This window comes from Lycium barbarum, chromosome 1 (assembly GCF_019175385.1).
Source record: "Lycium barbarum isolate Lr01 chromosome 1, ASM1917538v2, whole genome shotgun sequence".
Taxonomy (NCBI): Eukaryota; Viridiplantae; Streptophyta; class Magnoliopsida; order Solanales; family Solanaceae; genus Lycium; species Lycium barbarum.
The window spans coordinates 157,713,602-157,738,533 of record NC_083337.1 but is presented as its reverse complement, the minus strand read 5'-3'; the positions used below and the strand labels follow the sequence as shown (position 1 = coordinate 157,738,533).

The 24,932-nt window shown below is 35.2% G+C and overlaps 3 protein-coding genes across 4 annotated transcripts; all 3 read left to right on the top strand.

Annotated features, from left to right (window-relative positions):
• The first annotated feature begins 1,288 nt into the window (after positions 1 to 1,288).
• LOC132600107 (protein Dr1 homolog) lies at positions 1,289 to 5,414 on the top strand. 2 transcript variants are annotated; one of them, XM_060313228.1, is made up of 6 exons: positions 1,289 to 1,650; positions 2,112 to 2,173; positions 3,625 to 3,714; positions 4,067 to 4,161; positions 4,712 to 4,780; positions 5,054 to 5,414. In XM_060313228.1, the coding sequence occupies exons 2-6, from the start codon at positions 2,119 to 2,121 to the stop codon at positions 5,219 to 5,221; spliced, it is 477 nt and encodes a 158-aa protein (XP_060169211.1). In that variant the 5' UTR covers positions 1,289 to 1,650; positions 2,112 to 2,118; the 3' UTR covers positions 5,222 to 5,414. The 2 variants fall into 2 exon arrangements, with proteins under 2 accessions (XP_060169211.1, XP_060169206.1); XM_060313223.1 differs by having other exon boundaries at positions 1,291 to 1,655.
• Positions 5,415 to 7,293: 1,879 nt separating this feature from the next.
• Positions 7,294 to 9,261, top strand: LOC132616959 (uncharacterized). Its single transcript, XM_060331764.1, has 5 exons — positions 7,294 to 7,586; positions 7,749 to 8,303; positions 8,378 to 8,497; positions 8,600 to 8,963; positions 9,124 to 9,261. The coding sequence occupies exons 1-5, from the start codon at positions 7,294 to 7,296 to the stop codon at positions 9,259 to 9,261; spliced, it is 1,470 nt and encodes a 489-aa protein (XP_060187747.1).
• Positions 9,262 to 17,557: 8,296 nt separating this feature from the next.
• On the top strand, positions 17,558 to 19,687 carry LOC132600096 (protein MIZU-KUSSEI 1-like). Its single transcript, XM_060313217.1, has one exon. It carries the CDS (start codon positions 18,219 to 18,221, stop codon positions 19,146 to 19,148), a length of 930 nt encoding a protein of 309 aa, XP_060169200.1. The 5' UTR covers positions 17,558 to 18,218; the 3' UTR covers positions 19,149 to 19,687.
• The last annotated feature ends 5,245 nt before the right edge of the window (positions 19,688 to 24,932 follow it).

Here is a 24,932-nt window from a genome sequence, read left to right as displayed (position 1 = left end):
GATTTGCCATTTAAGATAAATTTATTATTTTGTTTTTTATTTGTTATTGAATTGTGTGAATTTGGATACACATAAAAAATATAAAAATAGTTTAATCTTATGGTTTTTTCATATATTTTTTCTTTACTTGATAAACATTCTGACAAGACTTCTGTTAAATTATGTTCTAGGTAAAAGAGGATTTTTGCATTTTTTTTCCTCCTACTGAGAAAGCATGAATACTTTAGTTCATTTCCTAATCTCTTAAAATGCTTCAATTAGTACACACATGAATAGGCATATTTAACAAAAATGTTTGAGGTTTGGGACTACATTTTTGGTTGAGTTTGCTTGTTTTCAAAATATTTAAAGTTTGAACGTAATAGATATGGCAAATATGTCGGATTTTGTGCACCATTTTTTTTGCGCGGATTGGCCTTCAAACACACTGGTCTTTCATTTTTACCCCTCATATATGTGCTCTCTAATTTTTGTCCCTGCTACTTATTTAATGAAAAAATCCAAACATACTTCGCAAAGCATAATATCTGTACCATTTTTATCTTCAAAAATTTAACTTTTGCCTCGCTTAACATAAATTATGTAAGAATTAAGTTATGCGCATAAGTTCTGTAGTATTTTTCAGATTATGTTGAATGTTGAAAGTTTTGTCTTGTCCGACATAATTTGTGTAATATTATAATTCATATGCTGAAGTTAAACGTAAATTATGTCTTTCAAAATCTAAATTATACCACACCAAAAGTAATGAAGGAAAAAAAGTTAAAGACCACAAATTTGAGGGTCAAAAATTAACTTTTTTTTTCTACACATATTGCCCTTCAAAAGCGTTGGTCGTTAATTTTTGTCCCTCAAAGTGGTGGTCTTTAATTTTTTCCCTTCGCCTAATACCCCAAGGTTCTGGGTTCGAATTCCAGCTCAGTAAAAAAAAAAGGACAGGTTTGAATTCGCAAGGTAGAATTTTGCATGCAAAACTCTCCCTGCAGGCAGAGTTTTGAAGGCAAAATTATGCCTTGCGAATCCAAACTCTATCTTACAATTTTTTTTATTTTTGACTGAGCGGAGATTCAAACTCGAAACTAAGGAATTTTTAGCAAATGATAAAAATTAAAGATTTCAAAATTAAAAACCATCCCAAAATAAGGAGATTCGTACGAATTGCCCAAAAATTAAAGACCAACCCGAAATAGGCCCATTTGTGCGAATGGCCCTTTCCCCTCCGGAGTTAGGCCTCAATTAGCAGATCCATTAGAATCGGTAACTCTCCTTTCCGTTCCTTTCGCTCCCATTGCCAATTCATCACTTGCCTTAAAGACGAATTCTGACGTACTTACTATATAACAACAACATAATATATTACTTACTATATTTATCTTCTCACACATTCCCACACGTGCAAACCACTCCTGACTTAACATTCACGACCGTGAGCGACACGTCGCTATATGCGCGTGGTGAATCCATCTGTTCAACGCGCTTTGCAGAAAATTAGCCCTAGACCACTTCCTTCTTCTATATCCACCATGAACAACCACCGCTTGCGACTCCGATCACCTACTTCCGTATCTTTTCCAATCGGCTAAATTGCCCCTAAGTTTGTTTAATTCCAATTTCGCCCCTTCAAGTTTCCAGATTCTCGATTTTCTCCTGGTAAGGTCAGTATAACTTTATTTCTTCTATCTTCGCTGCTCTAGATCTTTTTCTTTTTGTTTTTCCTGCAGACTTGAAGAATTTATGATTTTTATTTTTAAGAAAATTTGTTAATTTTGATTTTTCAAAGCTCTAGATCTTTCTCTTTTATATGCTAAATTACTCCCTCCGTCCCAATTTATGTGATCTCCAGAGTCAAACAAGAAAACTTTTGACCCGATTTATTCGTATGCCCTTTAAAGGGAACCTATTTTAAATTGTTAATTATTGTGACTTATAATTATTTTTTAAAAGATTGTATGTCCGAATTTACGGAGAAGTTTGACTCTCAAAATCCGTATCGTGTCACATAAAGTGGGGAGGAGGGAGTAGGAGTTTGCTACTTTTAATTTTGTTTACATGTCTAAGCTTTTGATTGTTGAATTTGGATTCCTGATAATTTATTTATTTTTGTTTTGAAGGGTTAAAATGGAAGCTATGGACATAGTTGGTAAAACAAAGGAAGACGCTTCACTTCCCAAAGGTTTCTTCTTATCTTTGCCTCGCTTTCCGTTGTACTATGTTGTCTTGCCGTTCGTGTACTGCAAATTTCGGATTAGTAATTTGTGTTGCAGTTTTTTTCTTGAGAAAATTACACTGTATGTTAATTGGGGCAATAATGCTACCAAAATTGACCCATTTTTTTAATTCTTACAAAAAATGACCCAAACTTTTCTCTCTCGCGCGCGCTCTCTCTCTGCCTTCGTATATGTTTGTATATGTTGGTATAAGTGTCTTGTATAGTGACCAACTTGTATATTTCAGAAATTTTCCCTTTTTTCTTTGGGGTGTATTTTCCTCTTGTTACTCCTTTCATATTTAGTTGACCTAGCTACGAGATTTTTTAGGGGATGAACAGATAATAAGCTTAGAGTGATGATTAATTACTTCTGAGGTAGAGTTTAGGGTAATTAAATGTCAATTAAGTGGCATGCTTTTGGAACTTTTTCATGAGGCAAGGGAGGGGGACCTTTTCTCCAGAATTGGAGAAGATGCGTTTTTTAAATGTTTGAAGAGGGTAAAAATCGATTTTTGAGTGATTGGAGTAATGAAAATGTGAAAATATCTCTTCTAGGTGATGGTTGGCACTTACCTGTAAGGGTGGCTGAGTTGGTTGAGCGGGGGATCTCCCAAAATGGGGGGTCTTAGGTTCAAAACTCCCTGCATGATTTCTCAGTCAAGCTCGTCGCACAAGGCTTGTCTAGTGTGGTTTACTGCTGCAGGTTCCCTTGTCGTAAAAAACGAGTGATGGCTGGCACTTGAAAGTATTAATTTGTAGCCAACATATCTAGACTTAATTATTGTTTGGATTGCTTTGCACCAAATTGAACGAGTTTCTTATGATATTCAGTGTTGAAAATTGTATTTTAGCTTAATTTATTATTCTTTAAAAAATATTAAAGCTTTTCTTATATATTAGCCAGGACCAGGTGTGTTAGTCACCATCCCTGATGTGGCTTCATTTGCAGGATGCAGTATTTTTTTCCTCATCGGTTGTCCAAAAGATGCCCTAATTAGCGGGGTGGTCGTCAAAATTGTCTTGTCTCACGGTTGAGTTTTTAAGTCGAAAAAATATGGTTGAGTGAGCAGTGCACAACCTCCTAAATTTTAAAATCAATTTCAGTTAGCTAATAGCTTGATTCGCTGTGCTGTCTAAAGTTTACATAGTAAGTAGGATATTTGGTGTGAAATTTCTTAAGTTCCCATCACATTGCGTATCAATAGCCAGAGTAACATCAGTCCATCTCATCAACAAGTAAAAAAAAAAAAAAACTGCTTCTTATTGAGAAAAGATCTGTGACATAGAATGATGAGCTTGATGATTCCAATACTGAACAATGACATTGAAATTTGCTATTTGAAGCTCTGAAGCTCATTTTGTTTTAGCAAATTTGCTATTTGATTGGCTATACTGACCATTGTATCTCTTCTCAGCAACAATGACAAAAATTATTAAAGAAATGTTGCCACCAGATGTTCGTGTAGCCCGAGATACTCAGGATCTTCTGATTGAATGTTGTGTAGGTGAGTTGATTTTTATTCGTCCAATTTAATTTTTTGAGTTCAGCTAAGTTATCATGACGATTATGATTATTGTTCAGTATTGGTGCTGAGCTGCTATTTCCATAGATGTTCTGGCTGGTGATGTGTCTTTGCTATTTGAACATAGTTAATCTATCATCCGTTCCTGTTCTCCCTCTATGGATAGTTGAATATCATCTTTCTAATTATATTAAGTAAATAGAAAAATTATAGCTTCTAGCCTTCTACTAGACACTAGTACTTAAATTAGCTTCATTATTATTTAAATTAATTTCATATGGTTCTTCCCTCTTTCTCATTAACTAAGTATTTGTGACTTTTGTGTGTCCTGCAGAGTTCATTAATCTTATCTCATCAGAATCCAATGAAGTTTGTAATAGAGAAGAGAAACGAACAATTGCACCAGAACATGTACTCAAGGCTTTACAGGTGCTTGATCTGATCCTGTAATATTGCTTCTATGTTTATCTGCTTCAAGTTAGTTCTGTTTTCCAATTCTCTGCTGGCAATTCATACTGTACGATTTATCAGTTTACTCCAAGATGAAAAGGTCAGTTCATACCCTAGTTTTCCTCTAAGCTAAAGCTAGGTCCATAAGGATAACAAACTATTTGCTTCTTGACTATGAAGTCTGTTCTCTAATGCCCCAGAAGTGATGTCAGGTGTTATCAATGACCAATGCAAATACTCTTTATGATTTTGACTGATGTCTGTGTCTCAAGGAACCAGCTTTAAACTATGTTATATAACAGGAAAACAATTATTTTCATCACCGATCATCGAGAAATCTTTTTTTTTTTCCTACCTTAATAAATACCAATCAGACATTTGAATCATGTATTGTCCTTTCCATGTTAACCTATTGATATTATCTGCTAGTGAATTGTATGTGATATCCTTGCGTTGAATTGCGAATGGAAAATAAATTTCTTGCATTGTGTTTGCCAATGGCAGTTTATATTAAGTGATGATCTCTCAGGTTCTTGGTTTTGGGGAATATATTGAAGAAGTATATGCTGCATATGAACAACACAAGCTAGAGACCATGGTAAGTTCTCTTTTCTTTGTCGTCTTACTTTAGTTTAACATATGGATGACCTGTTATATCAGCTTCGCTGTTGAATATGTATCATCCATTGAGCTACCATCTCTTTCTATTTCTCATAGAGGTCTCATCTTACCGGTTTCTTTTCATTTTTTTTTCCTCCTAGTCAGTTTCTCCTCCCCTTGTCTCCACAACATGTAGCTAAACCATCTGAAGTGATTTCAAAGTGCGATAATTTCCATCTGCACTGCCTCATGGTGTATTTTTCTACTATAGGACACTGTAAGAGCTGGAAAGTGCAGTAATGGAGCTGAAATGACTGAAGAAGAAGCATTAGCTGAGCAACAGAGGATGTTTGCTGAGGCGCGTGCAAGGATGAATGGCGGTGTTACAGGTCCCCCCAAGCAGCAAGATTCAGAAGCGGAGCAAACCTTGAATAGCTAACTTCACTCTGTTGTTCTGTAGGAAAAAAGCATCTTTACTAGCATCTTTAGTCTGTTTTAGTAGCAGGATCTCTCTTGTATTGTGTACAAAAGGCCCCTGGTGCATGTGTCTGCTTGTGAGGGCTCTAGTTCAGTTTGTACTCGGATGCATTATGTTCATATATTCTGTAAATAAGTAAGAATTTGCTTCAGAATGTCCTCTAAAGTCTCTTGTCAGTGTTTGTCATAAAGGTGTCATTGTCACTACAATGGCCATTAGCTCACATGTTAGAGGTGTCAAAATGGGCTGGCCCAGCCCAATCCAACCCTAATTGGGCCGCGGGCTAGGACGGGTCAGCCCTTTAAATTTTTTCGTCTTCCAAAATAACATTTTCTAAGTGAATTTTGGTACAATTTGAACATGAAATTTTTGCAAAATAGAATCTTGCACCACCCATTCTTGCGCTAATCCATATCATAGAAGAAAAAATTCAAAAGAACAAATATAAATTATTATTTTTAATCACTCATTCAGATCACATTCAAAAGAAATTAAACATAATATAAATTCTAAGACTAAAAAGTATTACTCCATTTTCTAATTACTACTCCATCCGTCCCAAAAAGATTGTCCTCTTTTGACTTGGCACAAAGTTTAAGAAATAAAGGAAGACTTTTGAAATGTGTGGTCTAAAACAAGCCTTAGATATTTATATGGCTGTAAATCATTTCATAAAGTTAAATTATTTCTAAATATAGAAAGGGGATAATCTTTTTGGGACAGACTAAAAAGGAAAGGAGGACAATCTTTTTGGGGCAAAGGGAGGATAATCTTAGTAAGTACATTCTTTTTTGGGCAAAGTACATATATATACATCTTTAAAGTAAATATTTACAAAACGTGACGATAGTTTTCAGTTTACAAGATATAACAATACAATACTTACAAACCTATACAAAACCCAATTAGAGGCCAAACCCACGGAATCACGCACGCAAATACCGTTGATTCCTACTCTTCCCATAATATCTCCCTCGATTTTTCTCCCCCAATTTCGCTCAATGTTTTCGCCCTATCTCTTCAGTTTTCATTGAGGATTCGAATGTGATTGAAGAAACAACTGCAACGTTGATAAACAATCAATTCCTCAATCAAAAACCATTGAAGTATCAGAAGTAATACAAATTTCGAGTTCCAAAAAAAAAAAAGGAGCAGGTATTTTCCTTTTTTTGTTGTTGATATTTTGTGGAAGAATACAATCTGATTTAATAGAAGTCGATTGATGCATCAATTACCTAAACAAATTATCAATTATACGCGATTGAAATTTCAGAAGAACCATTCAAAATCGTACGGATCAAAGCTTTATTAGTGTAACAATGGCGGATAGCACAATGCAGTCAATAATGATACAACACAGTGGAAGATGGGACGCATCAGGTGAATATATTTGAACTCCAAATACATTATGTTTTGAAGGCAATTAAAAGCATGTAATCTCGTGCATGAAAGAATTTGTATGAAAAGTTGTATGAACTTCATATAATAAGTAGATTATGTAGTATGGAATTGATTTTGTTCAGGAAAAATATGTATGAATTTTGGTTGAAAATTGTATGAACTCCGTATACTAGGTAGATTCTGTAGTGTGGAACTGATTTTGTTCAGAAAAAATTTGTCTATTGGAGTATGTATGGATTTTGGTTGAAAGTTGTATGAACTCTGTAAACTAGGTAGAGTCTGTAGTTTAGAACTGATTTGGTTAAGACAAAATTTGTCTATTTTAGTATGTATGAATTTTGGTTTAAAGTTGTATGAACTTCGTGTAACGGGTCGATATGTAGAATTCAAAATTGAAGGAATCCAGTACGATTCAAATTCGAACTATAATGGATTGATTTCTACAATTGCCGCTCAACTGGGGATAGATACCACAGTCCAAACCATAATGATTAAATGCATTGCTAGTGACCGATGCCCACCAATGATCATACACAACGACATGGGTGTTTGGGTATATTTAGATAAAAAAAAAAGAGTACAAAGATTTCTTCAGTAGGTTTCCTTTATGTATCACATTGGGGGATAGTGAAATGGAGGGAATTGAATTCCATCATGATGGTGAAAGTAGTTCCAGTTCAATAAACAGGGGTCGAGAAATTCAATCTTCATACATGGGAAATATTATTGAACATATTGATATGGCTTCAAGTGAACATATTGAGTTGTTGGATAGTTGTGAAACGGAAATAATAAGCGACCCTCGACATGAATTTGTTGTGGAAAAACAGATTTACAAGGATAAAGAAACACTCAATGCAGTTATGAGGCAATATGCCTTTATGAAGCAGTTTCAATTTCGGGTGAAAAGGTCTGGTACAAAAAGGTACGAACAAATATTATTGTTTATTGTAGATAATAAAAAATGTATGAAGCATGTATGTATGTAAATCACATATATAATATAGGTGGGTGTATGAATATTGTATAATGTATGTATACAAATGTATATTTTCAATGTTTCTGATGTGTACTTCTTCATCAATAGCTATCATCTCGTATGCCCTGGTGACAATTGTTCATGGTGTTTAAAGGACTCAAGTCTAAATGAGTCAAGGCTTTTCAAGATTAGGAATTTCTGTGATGTGCACACATGCTTGTTAAAGGATAGAATTTATGAACAACGTCAAGCAACTTCCAATGTCGTCAGCATTATTATAATGGATAAGTATGAAGATCCAAAAACAATATACACACCCAAGGATATATCTAGGGACATGAGGAAACAACATGGTGTAACATTGACCTATATGCAAGCTTATAGAGCGAAGCAAAAGGCAATGATTATGTTACGAGGGGATCCCACCGACTCGTATAGTAAAATTCCAGCCTACTTATACATTTTACAGAAGACATATCCGGGATCGGTTGTAAGATTGGAAAAAACAGAGGAAGACCGTTTCTTGTATACCTTTGTAGCACTGGAAGCTTGTATTAGAGGATGGGAGTATTGCAGACCTATAGTGGTGGTTGATGGAACCCATCTTAAATCAACTTACAAGGGGACTATGCTAATTGCTTGTACATTGGATCTAGGTGGTTTGTTTTTTATCTTCTTTTTTTTTAAAAAAAAAAAGTTTATAACTGATTGTATTATTTGTGTATGGAAACATGTAGTATACTGCCGCTTGCATATGGTATAGTTGATTCCGAAAATGATTCATCTTGGACATGGTTCTTTGAGCGGTTCAGGGATGCTTTTGGTGAGAGGGAGAACATGTGCTTTGTGTCGGACAGGCATGAAAGTATATGGAATGCGAGTGCAGCAGTGTACCCTGGGCTGCCTCATTATGCCTGTATTTGACATTTGTGGAACAATTTAATTAAGCAATGCCACAGAAACAAAGAGCAGATGAGGAAATTATACTATGCAATGGCTAAGGCATACACCTTCCAAGAGTTTAACGAATGCATGGGAAGGGTGACCAAAATAGATAGGAAGCTGAGGAGATACTTGTTTGAGATTGGTTATCATAAATGGACACGGATACATGCAACAGTAAAAAGAACATGGACACAGACTTCAAACATAGCTGAATCTATAAACAATGCTACAGTGAATGCAAGGGAATTGCCGGTGGCAAAATTATTGGATTTCACGAGGGAATTGGTTGAAAGATGGAATGCGACGCACAATGAAGAAGCAAAGAATACATTCACAGATCTTACTAAAAAGTATCAAGAAATTATCAACAAGAATGGGGTATTATCACACCGTATGACTGTAAGATAATCCTTCTGTTAACTTATATCCTTCTTTTTTTTTCTGTCATATGTATGAAAACTCTATAATATGTGTATATATGTTGTATGTTTAGTGTATAATATCTGAATTACTTGTACAAATGTAATTTTGATTGCAGGTACGAGCTTCCACTGAATTTCTACATACAGTGATTGATGGTGTTAGGAGGTTCACAGTGTGTCTTCGAGCTAGGACGTGTACTTGTGGAAGATTTCAACTGGATGAGATACCTTGCGGGCTGCTATGGTTGCTATAGTGTATAACCACCAACATGGAGCGGAATATACCTCTGCCTACTACAACAATAAGAATTTCCTAGATACATATGCAATACCAGTTGTGCCTCTTCCATGTGAAAGTACATGGGATATACCGAGGCATGTAAAGGAAGAGATTGTGTTGCCACCAGATGGTAAAAGACCACCAGGAAGACCAGCTACCAAACGAATGAAACCATTCCACGAGGGGAAATTTAAGAAATCAACAGTGACATGCAGCAGATGTGGTACAGAAGGCCACAATAAGAAGACCTGTAGCAATATTCCAAAGGGAAATTAAATAGTCGACAATGTTATGGCGGTGATATTTTTTTTAATGACAGTAGAAACTCTATTTTTTTTCTTTTTTAGTAACAGTAGAAACTGACTCTGTTTTTTTTTTTTTAGTAACAGTAGAAACTGAGTACAATTTTAATAATAATAATAATGTTGAAAAGTTGATATGAATTTGGTTATCAACATTACGTGTTTGGTTTTGGTTGGCTATAATAAATCTTATAGTTTGTCTGCAATATGTATGGTTACTGTATGAATAATGTATTTAACAGGCTGATGTATTGTGGTAAATATGTCAGAGCTTACATTACCTGTGGTTTGTTGGTGGACTCACTGGCTTTCACTTGTATCTAATAAGCACCAATCAAGTCAGTTGCTTTACCTTGTATTCATGTTGATAGAATTGGGTTTTACCACAGGAAGGCCTTTTGTGTTTTGCCTTCTGGCTGCTTTTATACCTTTGTTGGACCCATGAATATGCTGCTGTTCCTTTAGCAGAATATTATTGGGACCTTTTGATTCCTTTTTAGTGACCTTATGATGCAAGGAAAAGAGGAGGAGCCTAATGTACTACTTTCTCTGTTCCCATAATTGCTTCTGCATTTTAGTATACTGTTGGACGGGAGGGTAGGGTCAGGTTGGTGTTTTATGTCTTCTTTTTTATTTCAAGTTGTTCCTTCGCATTTATCTATAATAGATGCAGGCAGTTCTAGTGAAGGTTTTGGGCTGTTCTGATTTAGGATAAACTGCACTCTGGTTTTCTTGCTTTTCTTTCCTTCTAATCATTTAAACCAAATAATCTGTTTTGGTTGGGTGGTCATGCATCAGGTTTCTTTTAGTCAAACTACTGTCTATATAAGTTAAAGTAAAATAACTTTTAGACAAGGTGTCTTGCTGTGAGATCCCACGCAAAGCTTGACACCTAAATATGTCAGAGCTCACATTACATTATTTTCAATTTGGCATTTCTTACAATCTGCAGAACCTGAAGCAAGAGCAGCTACACGATTCAAAACGCCTCTCAAACCAAATTGTATGAAAAACGTATCAAATATGATTAATAAACTCAAAGATTCATAGCAAGATGAGTTACAATATTTGCATAACAAAACAGGCAAAAACTTAAGATGGATCCCAACAAAATGTATCATAACCACTCAAAGATTCATAGCAAGATGAGTTACAATATTTGCATAACAAAACAAGCAAAAACTTAAGATAGATCCCGACAAAATGTATCATACCCAGTCACCAACAAACTATGTTTTTACATCAAACGCTACAAACTAGTAACTCTAAAAACTAATTTTTCACTTTTCGTTTAGGTCTCGGTAATTTTTCCCACTGGGGGACAGGTTCCTTGCGAATTCTTGGCCCACCTAATTTACCGGTAACCAATCCAGTGGCTTCACACTCACTAATATCTCCAGCATCCTGCTTTTGCCTTGCATAATCCCACAGTAGGGCACCATACCTACTACGGTGAAGATGATGATCAAACTCGTCCTTTGGGATTTCCAAGATGCCTTGGCTGATATATTCAGCAAATGCACATACATAGACTCCACAATCACTGAAAAGAAAATGATAATGGAATGTATGAGAAAAGAATTTTTTATGTATGAAAACTATCAACAGATGTTAAATATTACAAAAGACCATATTTCATAGAATAAATATACGTACTTTGATTCCGGATCTTGTTCTGGCAAATTCTCCACGAAGACATAATCCGAAGGATCAGAAACACCCTTCTCAATGTATTCTATGTTATTCTTCCAGTCTATGTCATCCCTTTTGCCATAAAATCCAGTACTGTTAAAGAAGAGTGGTATCATTTTTGCCAGTTTTTGAACAATTTCCCTAACCGCACGAGTGTGCGCTGCACCTCCCGGGAGTGAATCATAGACATAAAGACACCTGCTTTGTATAGATAAAACAGCCAACACCCAATGATGTTTCTGGCCTACATTACTCGGTATGAGCACATAGTCGACTTTATCCCAAGCGATATTTGCAAGCAACTTATACCCACAGATAACTTGCGCGACATCATGTTCTGGAGTGATCAGACTAGGATCATTATGGTTATCCTTGAACTGATTGTAAATTAACTCAACCCACGACTTGAAAAAAACGTCAGTTGTTACGTATCTGACTGGATTATTTGGCCCATACTTGGCCTTTTTCCTCAGGTAATACATAATCACATCAACTTGCAGAAAACATGTCAATTAAACTATGAATCAGATTTAAGGATACCACATTTCATACACATTCCATACATATGTCTGTCTACTGTCTTAGACGACATAAAAGAAAAAACCACATTCCATACATATTACATACATATCCCATACATATGTTTGTCTACTTTCTTAGATGACATAAAAGTAAAAACCATATTCCATACATATTACATACATATCCCATACATATGTTTGTCTACTGTCTTAGATGACATAAAAGTAAAAACCATATTCCATACATATTACATACATATGTTTGTCTACTGTCTTAGATGACAAAAAAATAAAAACCATATTCCATACACAAGACATATAATAAGAAGAAACCAATCTTTAACAAAGAGCAATCAACTATGAGACCCGAATCACATTTAAATTATTCAAACAGTGTCAGCCCACACATAAGAGACGAACCACAATACAAAGCTCGTAGGACCAACAAAATATACACATGAACAACCTAAAGCAGAATATATTCAGACTAGTTTCAATACATATTTCATACACTGTGGAAGTCAAAAATCATAGTCAGACAATTTATAGGTTCAAGACAACGTACCGAGTCTTGCCAACACTTTCCAGTAGTCAGTATAGTGTGGAACCACTCCATTTTGTCGACTGTATCAACTCCCATATTAAAGGGATTCACAATCTTATTGGCCTTTTTAGAGAACACTGATTCCCTGCAAAATAACAGATGTTTTAAAATTGTAGAATAACATGTGTTAACTAAATAATTCTCTGCAAAATAGCTGATGTGTTCAATACAAACCTCCCATGTCTTGTAGACATTTTCGATTTCACCTAATCCTTAAATTCGGTGATCAGATCATTGTCAACATCAAAGCCAATGCAATTTGTGAATGGGTGTTTAATGTGAAAGTATGTAGGAGAATTGATTGTGCTGTTGCCGCCTGAACTAATATCAGTGTATGGTGATTTACCATACGGTCCAGGATTTCTATTTCTTGCTTGTTGTTCAGGTGTAACGATGTCACCACCTTTGGTTTCAATCGCTACTATTTGAGACTCGGTAAATGGAGGCATTTCAAAATCATCAAGGGTAGGGGTCTTAGTGGCAGAATTGCCCAAAGCACCCAACTTATCAATGCCAACAACCACATCATCTAGATTATGTTCTGTAAAATTTGAACATTTAAATTTCATATCAAAATCTTAATCAAATCATTTAAGATGTTATCATGTAAAATGTATATTTGTTTAATGCATATAGTAAAAATGAAAACTGAGTGGTCTCATTACCTGAAATCAGAGTATCAATAGGATGACTCTTCAATTCGTCTGGGTCAACTATATATTTATCACATGCTTCACCATCTCTAACTTGCTCACCAACTTCATGTTTCACATAAAGCCGTAAGTTTTCTTATTTTTCTACATTTTGCATACATTCACATGGGTCTGAAAATGTGTAAAATATAGAGGAAACTATACCTGGAATAGAAGCATTAATCCCATTCTTCAAATCAGATGCATCTACTACCATGTGATTGGATATTTGCTCACTTACATCCTGCCCACCAATGTCAAAATCACCTATCGGTTCATCAAAATGAAAATATAGGTTGTGTTGAAGTCCATCATTCTTGTTGCTTGTCTTTGGTTCTTTTGTAACATCCTTAACACTGCCAGACATTTGTTTATTAAGATATGTATAAACACATTTAGATAGAAAGGGATAATACAAAAGACATTAACTCAAATTTTGATAAATAACCTTAGTTTCAGGAGTTTCAGTTTGCCTGCCAAACATGGACTTTAGATCTTTAAGTAAATTCATAATTGACTTGTCCATGTAGTCTTTCATGTCAACAAACTGTTCACCGACCTGGGATAAAAAGGAAAATATGACAAGAAACCTAAGCTAATCTATATACTACAATGAGAATAAAATTATGAACTTTGAAAATTATATTAAACTTGTCAACCTTTTTCTCAAATGATTTAAGATCTTTGCGGACCTGAAAGATGTAGAATAACATTAATGAATGTCTTAACCACAAATACAATTATTTCATAAAAAAAAAAATATGAATGCAATTAGTGAAAACACATGCTTACATTTGCAACTTCCTTCTTCAACGCATCAAATTCAAAATCACGTACAGAGGGACTCGACTATGTGGGATCCTGTAGTTCTAACACATCTTTGACCGCTGTCTCTTCTGGAAACTCCATGAAGTTGATAGCTACCTTCTCCTCATCTGTTGGGAGAATGTTGGTAAAAACGAGCTACCAACATTTAAAAAAATGTATAAGCTGACCAGTTAGCATGTATAAAAAAAAGAATGAATGAAATGTGTATGATTAATGTATGACAATCAGTTAGATTAATGTATGACAATCAGTTAGCTTGTATTGTTACCTGATTGTTGTACTTTTTGAACATCCCCTTCTTCAAATGGGCAAAGTAGACTCTTTGCGAAGTTGTTCCCCAATTAAAAATATGAGGGAAGTGGTTTCCAATACGGGTCGCAACCGTAGGATTTACCTTCGAGCAGCATTCATAAAACCATACTTGAATGGCCAGGGGAAAACCCTCAAACCTATAGTAAGTTGGATCATTCGCCAACTTGTGACTGATTGAAGACAACAGCGCTTTGAAGCAATCATTTCCCCATGGATAATTCATATATTCTCCGCTTTCAACCAAGTCAAAGTGTAACTTGGGAACAAATGCTCTATTACTCTCAGTTGAGAATAAGAATGTGCTGATAAAATAAAGTATTGCTATCTTAAAAGCATCAGCATCCCCAATTTCATTTTTTTGTCATGAAAAAGCTCAATCAAATCATTTTTCGGCACTTTGGTTAGTCCGTTAAAGTACATATCCATCAGTCTGTTGGGGGAATCGGGGTCCGAGACAAATTCGCTGTCCATGCCACATTTTAAACCAGTCACGATGGCAAACTCTCTAATGCCGAAATGAAGCTCTTTCCCATTCAAAATGATGATAAACATATCATCCCTATCATGCTCTGTCTCGGCATACATCAGGCATCGAATTAGCTGTGGCTGAACATTCACCTTTGGCAAATCCAAAAATAACCCAAAAGGGGACTCCCTAAACAGCTTCAATTGCGCGTCGTTAAGGCGGTCCTTAACTTCAAGTGGGGCTTCCACGTTGGTGTAAGAACACCAATGAGTATGTGTCTGAATATATTAAATAAGAGATAGTTACAAAAATGAAAGCATACATAACTATAAAGCGAGTCAAATCATCTAAATATGAGATATACCAAACTCAAGAATCCAATGACATATCTAGACACATTATATCCACAAAAATGCATTACAACTTTATAACTAAACATGTTACTCAAAAATCTTACAGTCAGCCCACTTTTCATACATATTTCATACACCACCAAATCTGGAATTCGGTGTTTGTTCTCTAGATAAATTGATAACTTAGGAACAGAGAACGGAAAAAGGGAATTGCTGATCATGAGGCCCAACGGTCAATGCAAGACCACAAAAAGACACTTATTATACACCAATTTAATTAAATCTAAAACAAATAATTAGACATTATCCACTTCTTTTCAATACTGAAAAACCAACTCAGAACACTTTCCTTACATTTTTCATACACTACCAATTCAGAAATAAAGTTATACACAATTGTTTAAGAGAAATCATACAGTCAGACCACTTTACATACATATTCCATACACCTCCGGAACTCAAAAAAGCATATAAAAAGACCAATCAAACCCTTTTTATACCACAAATCATACACATGCAAGTAACCAAATATTCAAAGACTAAAGTGTAAATTCTTTTTTATACCTTCTTTGTCGGGTTGTTTTTCTTCCTCTTTGATGTTTCACCTTTCTCGACTTTCTTCCTCTTTGATGTTTTACCTTTCTCGACTTTCTTCCTCTTTGATGTTTCACATTTCTCGACTTTCTTCCTCTTTGATGTTTCACCTTTCTCGACTTTCGTCTTCTTTACTGTTTCACTTTTCTCAACCTTACTTTTTTTGGCTTCAGGATGCTCAGTTTCTTCTTCGAAATCAGAGTCGTCAGTGACTTTTTTTGACTTACTAGTTGACGTTTCTTTTCGCTTCCTTTTGGAATCATTCCGGGGGGTTGATTTGATTTCAACAATAGTGGGACCAACATTACAAGGATCGTTTAGAACTTTCGTCCTAACTTCATTTTGAACAAACAATCCTTCATCATCAGAATCTTGCTTTTCCCTTCCTCCTTTTTTTACCGGGGTTTGAGTGAGTAAATTGAAGTTTGGAATTGGCCCTACTTTCGGGCTTGTTGGGGGCCCCAAAAATCTAGGGCTTTTGCGCATAGGAGAATTTATCGAATTGTTTTTACTCATTTTCACAAAAAAGGGACTGGAATCACAACAATTTAAGTTGGTACAGAATGATGCACACACAAAACACCTGGAAAATACGAAGTAGAAACCCTAAATAAACCGTTCAAATTGACTGAACAAGATGAAATTGATTGAAATGAAGATAGAAACACATCAATATATATTCGAAACTAACACAACAATAGATGATTGAAACTATATGATTGAAATTAACACAACAATATATGATCGAAACTAAAGGAATTGTGAACCCTAGATTACCTTTACTAATCATGAAATGGAACGAAATAGAGGAAAATGGAATGGAGAATCACACACATGCGCACACAAAAAAACTGGAAATACAAAGTAGAAACCCTAAATAAACCGTCCAAATTGACTGAACAAGATGAAATTGATTGAAATGAAGATAGAAACACATCAATAGATATTCGAAACTAACACAACAATATATGATTGAAAATATAATTGAAAGTACCACAACAATATATGATCAAAACTAAAGGAATTGTAAACCCTAGATTACCTTTACTAATGGTGAAATGGAACGAAACAGAGGAAAAATGGAATGGAGAATCACACACTTTACATGTACATTGCAAACACAGTAGAGAGAGAGAAAAAATTTGTATGAGATGGTGGGTTAAGAGTAGAGAGGGAATATTGCAGAAGAGGAAGAGAAGCATTCGCAGTTGGGCTAAGATGAAATGCCAAAGCCCAAAATCGCCCAAAATCGTGGTGCGGTACTAAAGCCCAAAACGTGGTACAGTACTAAAGCCCAAATCCGTCATGTTTCGTAAATTGTCGTTATGTTCCGTAAATAAGGAAAAGTATCGTTATATTTTGTGATAAAGAGTCTTAAGTTGGTAGTCTATGTTATTTTCCCTTCTTTTTTCTCATTACTTCTTATTTTTTTGTTTAATTTACTTATAGTTTTTTTTTAAATTAATTAATTTATTATTCTTTTCTGACCTCAAGGGCTGACCTCAACTCAACCCTTGAGGCCGGTGGGCTAAGAGAAGCTGGGCTTTTGAGTCTCACTTCTATATGGGCTAAAGAAATCTTAGTTTAACCCTACTTAAATAAAGGGTTAAGTTGGGTTGGCCAAGCCCATATTGACAGCTCTACTCACACCTGTGGCCGACTTCTCGGCCTACACCAGGAGCCAATGTGATGGATTTATTTGGATGTGTCTCTTTCCAATTTGCCCAAATTAAAAATAGTCTTGACACTCAAACCAGTGCGAGGAAAGTTGTATTTTACCCAAATAAAAAATGGTCATAACACTGAGCTAGTGGGGAAGAATGATGACTGAGCTTAGTGGCTACGGCTATAGGGGTCATTGTAAATTGCTTAAATGGGCATTCCTGGTACAATTCCTTTATTTCCCTTTCCGGAAATTTGAATGGAAAATGGCTCTTCTGTTTACTTTAGGCCCATGATCACTTTTTCAATGAAAGAGGATAAGAAAGAGAGACTGAATTTTCATGGTCAGCTTTGTGGCTGTGTTTATATATTACAAATAATTGTGTCTTGAGTAGAGAATCTAAGTGATTGTTGAACTAAGCCCAACATCATCGTTGGATCTGGTCCTCTGGCTATAATTTGCAGTGTTATCATAAAAGACATCAAGCAGAATGTTATGTTGAGGATGTCTACTGTAATTAAATATCAATGGTTCTTTGGTTCTCAGCAACTTTGTGACCACCACCCTTTTTTTCATCTGTGTTTGGGTTGAGACAAGAAAGAGCCAGTCAAATCCGTTCTTTTTCACACCATATACCCCACAAGAAAGTGAAATAACACTATCCTATGTTTCTCTGAGATTCCTTTTATTCAAAACATTATTCTGGGAGTATTTCTTACCTCAAACCTGTCCTAACTCCCAGTTCCCATGACAGTTGGTGGGGTAGCTTATGTGATCTATTTATCAGGTTCTTGTACTCTGACAATGTACTACTAGAAGCAAAACAAATTAGCCAAAAAAAAAAAATCATTCTCCTACCCAACAACACTTTAAAGGTGCAGCCTACTTTGCTTTACTTTCTCAGATGAAGACAAGCATGGCAAAGAGTTTCCAAGATTTGTCCTCCAAGAAACAGTTCAACTGGACAACTAAAGTCAGCAATGAAGAACAAGAAGAAGAAGTAGCAAAAGATCCATCCCTTAAAGCCTGCTCAAACACAACCAACACTGAAGATAGAAAAACAGACAACACAAAGTTGTCTCCTTTGAAACCCCCAGAAGTCTCAAACACAAACAACACTGAAGATGGAAAATCAGACAACATAAAGTTATCTTCTTTGAAACTTCCAGAACTCTCAACCTCCAAATCTTCTTCCTTAAACACTACTCATGAAGACAAGACACAGGACAAGAAGATAAATCAAGAATCAGCTTCAGCAAAGAGGAAAGCAGTGGCCAGGCTGAAATCAGTACTAACATCACTTGGTGGAAACAGAGGAAATTCCCAACAAGGTTTAGGAACCAAAGTTGTAGGTACCCTTTTCGGACACAAGCATGGGCATGTACATTTTGCATTTCAGAAAGATCCCAATTCACAACCAGCCTTCTTGGTAGAACTAGCAACCCCCATAAGTGGATTAGTCGACGAAATGGCATCGGGCTTGGTTAGGATTGCATTGGAATGTGACAAGGCAGACGAGAAGAAATCAACTAGACTCATAGATGAGCCTTTGTGGAGGACTTGTTGTAATGGGAAGAAGTGTGGCTTTGCAACAACAAGGGAATGTGGTCCGAAAGAATTGCAGATTCTGAAAGCTGTGGAGCCTATCTCTATGGGTGCTGGTGTTTTGCCAGGGAATTCAGAAGAGAGTGGTGAAGGTGATTCAGGGGATGTGATGTACATGAGGGCTAAGTTTGAGAGAGTTGTGGGCTCTAGAGATTCAGAGGCATTCTACATGATGAACCCTGATTGTGATGGGGCTGCTGAACTTAGTATCTACTTGCTCAGAGTCTAATTAAGCAAAGGCAGGTCTAGGATTTTAATTTTATGGGTTCATGACTCGGGTTTCGACCACTGAACCATCATCTTGTTTGAGTTATGGGTTCGTCGTTCAATATTTTCAGCAATTTCAGTGGATTTTAAGCAGACAAATCCAGGTCTAGGCAGAAAGTAATGGGCTCAAATGGATCACAGTTATACTACTAGATCAGCCCCTTTAATTAAGTAGCCACGCGTAGGCTCAACCACTTCGAATCTTAGATAAATTTGTTTCCTTTTTCTTTTCTGTTAATTTTAGTCCGACTTAGACGGGCTTAAATGAAGCGATATAGCTAGTAGGATTCATATAGCCGACCCCAAGTTGTTTGGGATTGAAACGTATGTTGTTAATATGTATTTCTTTCTTAAGCCAAAGACATGGAGATGTAGCCATGTTATGTCCTTACCTTTTGTTTCTGTTTGCAGAAGAATATCCGGTAGGAGAATGGGGACTGGTTGATGTATTTCTTTTTTCTTTCTTGGGTGGAATGGGAGATATATATATTACTGATATAACCATATTATACTTGCAGTTCACCAAGCATAATATCCCAAAATGACATGTGCCTACTTGTTCATTCATCATTGTGTTTGTATTCTTAATTCTCAGTTGATGTCACTTTGCTTGGCTTAATAAACTTGTATATTCACCAAAGTGTGAATTACCCTACTGCTTGCTTATCTTCCCACATTACTATTTGGCATGGCCGAGTTTGTGGATTGTGGGAAGTCCTCTGCAGCACATTCTGATCATAATTATATTGTTGTTTTCTGTCACTACACACCACTAAGAATTGATAAATCTTGATAACATCAAGTTCATATTATAACAGTATTTGTGTTTGTAAGAGGTAGTAGATATCAGAGGCAAATCTAAAATTTAAATTATGTAGTCTATAAGTTTAAACATTAAAAAATTTAGCATTGAACCTATTGTATTTTTAATCTGAACCGCAGCTAATTAACTGCATGACTGCATCTGCCCGTAGAAAATACCTGGTGGAATAGTTAAGATGCGAAACCACATTTATAAAAAGAGGAAGAAAAAAAAAAAATCGGCCTTGGCGGTGGGTGAAATTGTGCAATATTGAGCAACGTTTTTCCTTTTGCCAATGTGAAACATGGTCATCTTTGAAACATCCAAACACCTTGGTTGCTTTTTTGTTCTTTTCTTGACTGCTTTCCCCTAATTTTGAAATATTTGCCACCTTCTTTTAAAGTGTCTAGTTGTCACCTCTTCCAACCATTGGTTTTGGTGCATATCTTTGGTCTAAGCTCGATCAAAGTAACATGAGAATCCCAAGTTATAGCTCAATCATAGAAGTCACCAAAAGCAAAGCCAACCAAGAGTTTCTTTGCCTGAAAGTACTCAGAACTTAACTTTCTCTTTTACAAGTTCTAAATTACAGAGTACTTGTTTAGCTATGCCATTATTCCTCTCCAAGTTTCAAGGCTTTCTTATTCTTTTTCTTTATTTTGGCTTTCTCTTTTTGAAAGCGAAACAGAAAAGTTAGGGCTTTAGGGGCCACCTTAGTGTAAGTGGCGTTGATTACAACTTCAAACAAATTAAAGAGATAATATTAAGATTACATCCACAGTAATCAAGATTTTCTTTTTTATCATGTTGTTATCATTACTCAAAGATTCAAAAGTTGTTTGCTGCTGATAACACTTAGCTTTGCTGCTTTACTTAATCTAGTCAATGCTTATAAACTAGTGAGATACTCCCCGTACCAATTTATAATTCACTTTTCGCTTCTCGATATTCAAACTGCACGATCTTTGATAACATTTTAAGATGTATTTTTTTCACCAAATTGATATGAGAAAAGTTGCAACTTATATTATTTTTCATGTAGTTTTCAAATATATAAATTTTTATCTTAAAATATTGAGTTAATCTAATCCAATTTAATCAAATTAACTATCGAAAAGTGTTACATAAATTGAAACGGAGGGAGTACTTGTTTTCTTTTTTGGCAGTATGTGCCATCTATTGATGTACTAGTTTGCACACTTCTTCTTTAAGAACCTAAGACCCCACCTAATTGCAATTAAATACATAAACTAATGTCAAGGCTCCTTGACATAACAAAAAAGAGGCAAAGAACGAAAATACTAAAAACTAAACTCTCAAGGGAGATCCTGGCAGCTAGCTGGGATACTGTTAAATATACGATTAGAGAAATATGACATAATCCTTTCTTTTGTGAGAAGAACCATAGAGAAGCTCAATTATAGTCTAGCTCCTTGTTGGGTCAATTTTGATCCCTAGTAGCAAGGTAATTTCGTTCAAATTGGATCTGTAGAGCGTCTTTACTTCTAGAATGCCGATTACAAGGTAAATCGCCCTTTATATATAGCACCTATCGGACGGAGAAAGTTTATTGATTTGAGTCCGGTGTAATACATGTTCCAACAAAATCTAGTCATTGTTAGTTCTCCAACACAAAGATCATACAATTAGTGTAGATTTAGTTTGAGAGATTAGTGAATATGTAATTCTAGAAAAGTTACGTGAAGCAGTAGCCAAATATACAATAAGTGTAGAGACTCCGTATTTCTTAATAATTAATATCACATAAGTACTATATGTGAGGGAGCTTTTTGTCCACTTTGAAAACTTGAAGGACATATATGTTAATTTCGTTCAAATGTTTGGACAATTTTGGTCAAACTCTCAGAATCCTCTAGAAAATGGGGCTCTGTTTATGCTAAAACCTTCAACCGCAGAGGAATGGAACTGCTAAATCGTAACCATGGCGGAGATAGAGAATAGGGTGTCACGAGGAAGCTAATAGTTGCAAACCTCAAATGATGATAAATCAAACGGCAAAAAAAAATAATATTAAAAGATCATAATATTCTAATACAGTTTGATTGATTGATATACATATGAAAAACTAATATATAAGCATAAAATTATTGAGAGAAAAATCTCCCATAAACAAAACTTTTTAACGACTACATTGTGGTTGGTATTATATTTTTGTATGAGAAAAAAAGATTTCTATTTAGAAAATTCTAAAACTTATCCTCCGAGAAAAAAGATAGTCGTGGAAGAGTCATTTTCCATCAAGAAAACCATGTACCAAGAAATCTTTTTGAAATAAAACACAATTTTATATATTTCAAATAAGATAGGAATTTCAGGATAAATCCTAACAAAAAAAAACCCTAATTTGTCCGTTACAGAAGAGGAAGACTTCATTATGAATAAGCAATGCTAAATGCCAAAAAAGTAAACCTTTTTTAGTGCCTTAATTATGTAGTATACTAGAGAAGATGTGATAGGAAATTTTGATATGATGCTAATTGTTAATTACAGACCGATTTTTCATTCTCAAATACCCGCATTTCAGTTTGTGCCTAGTCAAACTAAGACAAATAAATTAAAACGGGAGGAGTAATTCTTTTCAGCAGATGATGCAATTGGTATTGATATTGGCAAATTTGGTATTTTAGTTGTATTAACTTGAAGAGATAAGTTTTTGCAAGTATCCTCTCTAGAGAGCCTTTAATTTATCCTGAATACAAATTATTGAGCAGCGGTGATATGGGCCTGAATGGAGAGCATAATGGGTATAGAGAGTTCATATAGCCGACCCCAAATAATCTTGGATTGAAGCGTATTGATAGTTGCTTTCAATACCCACTATTCAGCCTGTACTTTGTCTCTGGGGCTTCTTTGTGCTTCATGTAAAAAGAAATTAAGTGGTACTGTACTAGTTTTAGTTGAGTTGGAGAGAGGAAAAATCATACATATGTTGAAGTTGAATATGAGAAATTACTAAAAGTGACAACTTGCGTGATAACTGGTTGATTTACGATCTTCCCTTTATTGCGTAACTCATTTCATTTTCTTTCTTTAGGTAAATATATAATCAGAGTTGTCAAGTGATTCATTCAGATTTTCGGAGTAAATTTGAGAGTAATGGTACTCTTATCTCTTGTCACTGTTAAATGCATAAAAGAAAATGATATTCCATCAAGTTTTTCTGTATAGATACACCAATAACATACCAATATAGTTTCACAAGTGAGTTTGGAGACGGTAGAGTGTACGCAGACCTTATCTCTACCTTGAGAGATAGAGAGGTTGTTTATGTATAGATGAATTGTTTTTATTTTTTGCTGATGAGAAAATGACTTTCCCGCAGACTACCTGTTGGGGCCAACTCAATCAATGGCGTTTTATCATACTCCTAGTTCGTTACTGTTGAAAATAAACCAAGAGTAGGAAACATAAGGTGTTTAGGATTTAGTTTATTCAATTCATTTCTAGTTAGGATTTATTTATCAAATCCATATTGGAATAAGTTTTTCTAGTCCTAGTCTATTTTGGTTTTTAGTATTATAAATAGGGATGCTATGTCACATATTTTCATTATAGTGAGATTCAAGAGTTTTAAGTTATTAAGTAAAGCCTCCTATCTTCTTTCTTTAGTTTGATAAATTTCTTCTATATAGCCATTGTTGAGTCTTTCACGTGTGCTTATATTATTCCTTTGAGTATTTTATTTGCTTCAAAATGGTATCAGAGCCTGTGTGAGATCCGACCAAAGCCTCGTGTGAGATCGGACATATATAAAAAAATATATGAATATTTCATATTTACCAGATTGTCCCTTTTTTGTGTTTGATGGTAAAAATAATTTTGAAAGTTGGTATCAACAGATGAAGAATTTTTTCAAAATTGTTGGACGATGGTCCATTATTGATAAAAGGTTCGTGGAAGCTCCAGAAGGTACAACATTAACTGGTGAAGCAGCTAAACAATTGGAGAAAAATAAACAATTGAATTATAAAGCACGCTTCTACCTTGAAAGCAAGGTCGAATTGCATGTATATAACGAATATTTGTATGCAACATCAGCAAAAGAGGCTTGGACAATTTTGGTAAAATCACATAGACGTGTTGAAGACGTGAAGAGAGAGAAACTTCAAGAGCTTTAGAGACAGTATGAGTTGGCCCAGATGAAACCAATAGAATCTGTCAAAGAATTTTTTACAAGAATTACAGAAACTGTTAATAATATGAAGGCCAATGGAGAAATATTAGAAGAAGTTAAAGTTGTTGAAAAGATATTGCAGTCTCTAAGATTAGAGTTTCACACCAAGAAAACAGCTCTTGAGGCTACCCAGTATCTTAATATTTTGAGACTTGATGTTCTAGAAGATGAATTGGTGACATATGAGATGTCCCTGAATCAACAAACATATGAGATAGTGGAAGAGGCATTGCAAACAAAGGAGGAACCAAAAGAAAAAGAAGAGTTATCGAATCTGGCAGAAATAAAGGAAGAATGCCAATATTCAGAAATTATGGAGAAAAGAAGAGAAGGTAGAGGTAATATTTGTTGTGGTATAGATGTCTTTGATTGCAACGCATAATTCAATAATGTTCAAAATGATTTGTCAATGTTTTGTGGGATAGCTAAAAAGGATAATTTAGTTGGGAGTGATGCTCTTTCGGTAGATGCTACTAGTGTTTTAAGTAATGAGATATGTAATAGACATGATTGGTCTATACAAGGTGGGGCGATTGAAACAGGAATAGAAGTACCCACCATTATCACACAGGAAAAATTATTTGAAGGTATTGAAGATGAATCTGGTGATGAAAGAAGCAAAAGAGTTCACCAAGAGCAAGTTTTTGATGATCTACCCAAAATTGAAGCAAAAATAATTAAGGGTCCAGATCCACAATTGACGTGCATGATTATGAATATTGAAGATTGCAATCAATTTTGAGCCATTA